At 40.0% G+C, this 7794-nt stretch overlaps 1 protein-coding gene across 4 annotated transcripts in view; it reads right to left on the bottom strand.

Annotated features, from left to right (window-relative positions):
• Ptpn12 (protein tyrosine phosphatase, non-receptor type 12) overlaps nt 1-7794 on the bottom strand; it is a 64904-nt gene that overhangs the window by 16032 nt on the left and 41078 nt on the right. For all 4 annotated transcript variants that reach the window (XM_005358349.3, XM_013350443.2, XM_026784654.1 and 1 more), the window contains 4 exons: nt 5820-5962; nt 1936-2002; nt 528-605; nt 332-427 (listed from right to left, as the gene is read on the bottom strand). In XM_005358349.3, the coding sequence (XP_005358406.1) occupies nt 332-427; nt 528-605; nt 1936-2002; nt 5820-5962 (384 nt within the window). The remainder of the gene's footprint in view (nt 1-331; nt 428-527; nt 606-1935; nt 2003-5819; nt 5963-7794) is intronic.

Consider the following 7794-nt stretch of genomic DNA (forward strand, 5'->3'; position numbering starts at 1 on the left):
CTGTAGACCAGGCTGGTCTCGAACTCACAGAGATCCACCTGCCTCTGCCTCCCGAGTGCTGGGATTAAAGGCGTGCGCCACCACCGCCCGGCTTGTAGTTAAGTTTTAAAATGTAGCTTCTACTTGAAGCAATAATGAATATTGACTTTGACATAAAATCTTTTCTATTTTACTTACTGAGTCACTACGTCTCTATTATACCAGTAGAAGTTAAGTACATTAGTAAAACCTAGGTCAGATAATAATAGCCTTTGCTATGACCATCTCACACAGCTGTAAGGCAAGCTCTTGGTAAAAAGTTTGCCAAGGCCAGTGGGCTAAGAATACTTACACCATCAGCCATTTTCTGTGATGCATGAATTTCATACAGTTGCAGCTGTTTCTCAAACAGCTGGGCAATAGCTCTATGAACAAGCTCATACTGCTCCTGTTGCAAAGAGAAATTATTGATAAACAATAGACGATGAAAAACGCCAGAGGAAACGTTTTTGAAATATAATTTATAAAGAGAGAAAAATCAACTATACCTTTGTTTGTACTGCAGAGTGCCTCTGTGTTCTCATTTCTTGTATTAAATTAAATACATTAAATTCCTCTGGAATTTTCTAAAACCAAGAATTTAACACATATAACTATGGACAACATCAAAACAATAAAACTATCACGTTTTCCCACAGACTTTAGACACATGCTAGACACTGCAAGCCTTCACTGTGAGCTGCCTATCAGACATGGGTGACGTTATGGACAAAGCCCACCCAAGCCTCAGCAGTCACCCTGCAGAGCGTGACCACAGCACGAGGAACAGAGCCCACGACAAACTGGATAGATGGAGTACGGGCTGAGAAGACGCTCACGTCAGTGCTCTCCTAAGTGTGAGGACTGAGCCAGTCCCTCAGAACCCACATAAATGCCTGACCACCACATGCAAGCGCACACACCTGCACACGTGCGCGCGCACACACACACACGCACGTGAGCACACAAACGTGAGTAAAAGGTTATTCTGGGAAATGAAGGAGATATATACAACCACGAGAAACTGATTACTTGGAGAACTAAGAAACTGTGAGGATAAAGCCTAAGATAAGGCTATCTGAAACCAGGCTGTAATAATGTGACTTCATTCTCTAGGCCGCTCTGCCCTCGGCCTCTCAGGAAGTTTCGGACTGAGATGACAATCCTGAGACACTCTGAACAGGGAAGGAGGATTAGAATCTGAGCTGAGGAGAGAATGGTTTCAGGGCTGTAGCTCCAGAGTCCTTACAGACACTCATGTTAAGACAAAACCATCAAGGGGACTGCAATTGAAAAATACAACTTGAGCAATGCTTCACACAGATATTTAAATCTTTTCCCCAAATCTTGTTGGCTGGTATTTATAAGCATCTCTTCTTTTTCCAATTTTAATTTTTGACTTACAAAATGCTGACTGACATAGCCAATCTCAAGCTACAGAAGATTAAGTTTGTCTGTCACACAGAAGATGGAGACAGCAAGGACAGCAGAAGAAACACATATACACAAACTGACCTTTGTGTCTTCCACAAGACATCAAACACAACTTACAGAAGTAACAGAGGCAGAAACAACGAGGCCGACAGTAACCAGATAGTGAACTACAGACCCAGAATTTAATCTAGGCACTTGGGCCACAGTCAACACTACAGACGAAGATGTGTAATAAATACAGGACACTGATCCCAGCAGGATACAGGAGAGGGGAGAGGAGCCTTGGTGGAGCCATGTCCTGTCCTGGTGTCCAGTGCAGAATCCCAGGCAGTACCTAACATTACACTCACTTATCTTTAGTTACAAGGTAAAACTAACTCTGGAAACACAGGATAGCTAAGAAAACATACTGTAATTTAACAGTTAATATTAATGTGGTGCTCTCAATACACGGAATCTAATGCTATATAAAATCATTCTTACCCCAGCTTTTAGTAAGTTCCATGTGTAATCTATGGCACAAATAGCACCTGTTCTTCCACAGCCTGCACTAAAGATACAAAATTTGAGGAAAAAAAATTTAATTTTTAAAATAAAAGGCATATTAACATCCAGAAGCAAAAATCATTTAAGAAATATGATGAAATTCTAATTAGTGAGCAAAATACATTTAAAATACAGAAACAGTATTATGCTTAACACTAAAATTTGAATATTTAAATTTTTAATTCAAGAAATGTCTAACAGTAAATGACTCACAAGAAAGCTCTAAGCCTTTCCCTCTGTCAGTCAAGTGTAGCCAGTACCATCGTGTGGAGATAAGTACAGCAGGAGACTCGAGATGGCTTACGCTCTGGCCTGCAGGAGCCAGTGACTGTAACAGTGTGTGGACCCAGCAGGGATTCCATGAAAAAAGACAACTGACGACCATCCCCTCCTGATGGAGGAGGAGGAGCCCTGTTAATTAAGTGGGAGCACCTGTAAAGATCCTGTGCTGCAGCCTGCCGTGCTGACGGAGCACCTGAGAGGTCCTAAGACCCTGTCTACAAGCACACGCTACAAACGGGCACATTTTCTCTTCTTTTGTAGCTGTGCATAAGTTACTGAAGTTAACACGTTGTTTTGTTGTTTAAAGGAATTAAATAATTTTTGGAATCAGAAAAATTCAACTGAAACAGACTTAAGAATTATGGTTACTGACTGGATAACATAACAAAACAGGAAATAATTTTAAATAACTTGTAAAAAAGTCAAGACAACTTCCTTATCTTTCAATTCCAGAACAAAACACTTTTCTTTTTCACCAGCTGACTGGTCAACATATCACTGAAATGTGTTAGATGACCCCCAAATGCCCACCAGAGTCACTCTGGAGTAAGAGGCAGAACCAGCTCTCTTCACAAGTCAGGGAGGAAAACTTCAGAGTTAAGATAAACAAATCTTTAAAACAGTAATTAACCAATACATCTCGTATCTGAAACTTTCATTTTCTTAACAAGACTATTTTATGTGCTCGAGTGTTTTGTCTACATCTATGTCTGTGTAGCACACACATACACGCTTGGTGCCCTGAAGCCAGAAGAGCAAGTCAGATGCCCAGGAACTGAGTTGGGAATCAAACCTGGGTCCTCTAGAAAAGCAGGCAGTGCTCTTAACTGATGAGATACTTTTTCTTTTCCTTTTTTTGGAGACAGGGTCTATGTAGCCCAAGTTGGTATCCTATTTATAACCCTCCTGCTTCAGTCTCAGAATGCTGGGATTATAGGTACGCACCACCATCCTGGGTTTCCTTTACTTATTTCTTATAGTAAATACAATTACAGATACAAATAACTTAGCAGGATACATTTAGGGTGATTCTGAGAAACACTGATTCTAAGGTCTTTTGAAGGACTAAGATAGAAAATAGAAAAAGTGCCTCAAAAGTAAAGTACCTTTTATAATATTTGGAAATAACAGATTTATCTAATGAAATTCTACATTAGGTTTTGAAATATCCTACATGTTACTAATAATACAATCATGACTATACTGCAAAGCTACTGCAAACGTTTTATTTTTTCATGGCTGACACAACATTTATTCTTTTTAAAACTATAAAGAAAAATAAAAAAACAAAAAAACTGTATTCTCCCCAACATTTTTAGACACTATACAGGTAGACCTTACAAAATGAAGCCAAGGGGTGGTGGTTGGATGAGAAATATCCTCCACAGACTCATATGGACCCTTTAGGAAACAGAGCCTTAAGAGGAGGAAATACATCATTGGAGGTGGGCTTTGAGGGTTTGCCGCTGCCATGTCTTTCCTAACGTGTACTGTATCCCTCTGTATTTTATGAGGGCAACACAAGAAAGTGAAGATACAAGCGGCTCTGCCTCCTGTATTCCTCAGCTGTACCCAGGTTGGCTGGTCTGTTTGGGGGTCTCCGTTGTTGCTCTTCTTCTTCCTCCCATCCCATCCCCTCTACAGCCGAGGCTGAGCTTTATCTCGCAGTCTCTCAAGCGGTGGAGTATAGGCATGAGTCACTCTGTCAAGTTTTTGGATATTTTTTCAACTAAACCAAGTCGGACATGGTGGCTCATCCTTGCCGGCCATCCCAGCACCAGTGAGGAAGAGGTATGAGTTCAAGGTTCACTTGGGCTACTGAGATCATCCACACTTTTAAAAACCTTTCTAAAGAGGGTTGCAGACAAGAGTTCTACAATAAATGTAACCTGGAGTGCACTGGAGATGAAGGTTGTCAGGTGAGACAGGGAACAAAGGAAGGAGTCACAATATTTGAAGATATAAAAATTATAGACATGCTTAGGCATGCAGTCTTAATTTCCAAGAAATGAAAAAATTAAGTTTATCTTCTGCCCGACTGGAATGTTTCTTCACTTTTTATTTTAAAAATTTCAAGCCGGGCGGTGGTGGCGCACGCCTTTAATCCCAGCACTCGGGAGACAGAGGCAGGCGGATCTCTGTGAGTTCGAGGCCAGCCTGGTCTACAAGAGCTAGTTCCAGGACAGGCTCCAAAACCACAGAGAAACCCTGTCTCGAAAAACCAAAAAAAAAAAAAAAAAGAGAGAAAAGAAAAAATTTCAAGGTTTATGAGTAGAAAAATGATCAGACAATAAAAACAGCTCAATGTGTTCAATTAAAAACAGGTGACTATCTTATTTAATTAACATAATTAAACTCTAACACACACTTGGAACACAAAATTAATTACCCCTTCAAAGACAAACACTGTCACACCCATTGCCCCAGAAGTCAAAGGCTGGGCTCGCATGTCAACATGACTAATTTTGCAAAAAGTAATTGGAATTTAAACATCACCTGGAAAGAGAAAACACTTCTACACAGGAGCTGCATATAGATATACCTAAACTTAAGTCATTATTTAGTTTTATGTATACAGCACAATTTAATAAAGTTGTCCAGTATCATGTACCAACAATTTACTCATAACTTACTACAAGACGCCGTGCCAGGTACCCCGTACACACCTGCACAAGCAGAGCTGTGGAGGCGAGGGAGGCAGCTGTGGCTATTGAGTAAGTTAAAGAAAGCCTGGTCTACATAAGCCTTCAATCCTCAAAAAACCTCGGAGGACTGGCATATTTACCAATGAACAAGTGAATGCCACCCACCACAACTTCTTAAAAGGATAAAAAAAGAATGCCGGTTTCAAGCCCTGCGTAAGATTTCAACAGTTTTAAGCTATAATTTCATGGTATGACAGACAGTGGTGCAGACAGGGAGGCTTGTTCCTCAGGAAGGAAAACTTCCCTGAATGCTTTTCACCTGGAAAATACCTTATTACTGCATTCTAAGAGCTCTGAAATTGGGGTACAAATGACATCTCCGCTGTGTAACTGGCAAGGGATTCTTTTAAATTCTCATGCTTGATAAGTATACAATAATTTAAGCTTTTCTTCTGGATTTTTTGAGGTAGACTTACTATCTATAGGTAGGTTGGTTACTAGGTAACCCTGACTGGCCTTGAGCTCTGAGATTCTGTCTCCGCCTCCTTGGTTTTGGGATTACAGGCATGTGCACCATACCCAGCACTTGTCTGGAGACCAGTGGTATCTTAGACCATTTCTATGCGTATCTACACACATCTTTTTAAAGCCCGAGGCTTTATCATTCATGAAAATTTGCACGACACGATACTGACTATACCAGGGAATATGTTTTACTGTAACATTTACAGTCTATCAACTAGATTAGATTCCATCAATTCTCAGGCCTCAAACATACTGTAACTGGGCCAGGAAAGCTCAAGACGAAACACATCAAATTAATGTAGAAACAAAACTCTATTCCACAACAGATTTAAGCACCACACTTCCCACATTTAGAAGACTCTTTCGTACCTGCAATGAATACAAATAGGCACATCTTCGTGCTCCTGGTATGTCCGCATCAAGCTGATCATGTCCAGAATAGAATCAAAGGACGAGGGAACATCGTGGTCCGGCCAGTTCACATAATGGAACTGATAGAGCCGGCGGGATTCCTTCACAGAAACAGAAATTCAGTAAATATACGCACAAACTTAACTGTCATTTTTAAGTTACCTTTAAAAAAATCAAATACATAGCCTTCATTTATTACTTACCAAACACCCAGTACTGATGGTTTGTTTTTTTTTTTTCGAGACAGGGTTTCTCTGTGGCTTTGGAGCCTGTCCTGGAACTAGCTCTGTAGACCAGGCTGGTCTTGAACTCACAGAGATCCGCCTGCCTCTGCCTCCCAAGTGCTGGGATTAAAGGCGTGCGCCACCACCGCCCAGCTTCTGATGATGTTTTATATGTAATAACTTACTTAGCTTCCACAAGGAAGGTGGTGCTCATTCCATTTTATTTTAAAGGTAAGAAAATTTAGACATATTAACTTTCCTGGTGTTTTATAGGATATAACAAATGCAGGATCTAACCCAAGAGATATTAACATGCACAACATGATCTTTATCCACTATATTTCATAACATACTCTTTAATCCACACTATAAAAATGATAATACATCATTCTTTGAATCATTGGAGTTAGAGGGCCAAGAGAATATCCTGAAAAAGAAGAGACTGTCTAGCTCCAACTCCACTTTCTCACTAGACTGTTGGTTCTGCATCTGTGGTCGAGGGAACTGCCTCTCTCCTCTCAACCCTTTGGGGACAACTACGATAGAAATGGGGGAGTTTTTTTTTTAACAGAATAATGCTAAGATTTTACTTTCCTTTTTCTTTAACGAGCTAATGTGATATATATTTATATATTTAAGCTTTTTCCAAATTTAATTTTATAGTAAGCACTGAAAGCAATAGCCAAATAAATCAAAGATCCAAAGAAGCCCCAGCAACTCTAAAAAAATACTTATTTTAATATATGTGATGCACCTCATACCCATGGAGGTCAAAAGAGGGCTTTGGATATTACAAAAGTGGAGTTATAAGCGAGTTGTGAGCCAGCACAGTTGGGCTGGAATCTAACCTGGGTCCTCTGAAAGAGCAGAGGGCTCTTAGTCTCTCCAGCCTCTCAGGAACGTTTAGACTGTTCATTCTAGACGGCAACAGAAAGAGCAGAGCTCGGGATTCAGCTCCAGTACTCAAGTTCTGAATCTGTCACTGACTACGCAGGCAAGTTACTAACTTCTCAAACCCCTTTATGTGCCATACTGTTCAGTTAGGATAACCAATTGATCTGACACACACGGAAAAGGTGAGTGCGAACTGGAGATAATGTGCAACAAATGTAATAAATGACCCAACTAAAGGGATGGATTCAGTAGTTGGGGAAAAGAATGAGTGCAGGTAGCTTGTCAAAAGAGAGCAGGCAGGCTTACAAGTGAGTTGGTTAGAAGCATTTTTGCAATGTCCTTTTAGACATGTCTGGTTTCCTCCCTGAGAAATTATCACTTTGTCTGGCTCTGAAATGAGGTAAATATAACTTTAAATCCAAATGACAATTTACTTTACTTATATAGCTGGTGACTGAACCCTTGTGCCTGATGGACAAAGACCCCGAGCACTGAACTATATCCAGTCTCTAAATGAAAATTTAGTTTTGTCTTTAAAAAATTATGCATACAACTGATTAATAAGTGAGTAATGTTATAATTTGTCTACTGTTAAGAGAAAACTATTTGCAACAAAGAAAGAATCATTATTCTACACACAGAAAATTGAAGTTTTTCTAAGTAAGTTAAAATTTACGCTATTTTATTATGAAATACAGATTAAGGCTCAGACCCTAACTAAATAAAGTATAAAACAGCAAGACTGAGACTCAGAGCAAGAATGGAGAAGGGAGAGGTAGAGATGGGGAGGAGGGAGGAGGGAGTACGGATGGAGC

This window comes from Microtus ochrogaster, chromosome 26 (assembly GCF_000317375.1).
Source record: "Microtus ochrogaster isolate Prairie Vole_2 chromosome 26, MicOch1.0, whole genome shotgun sequence".
In the NCBI taxonomy this organism is placed as follows: Eukaryota; Metazoa; Chordata; class Mammalia; order Rodentia; family Cricetidae; genus Microtus; species Microtus ochrogaster.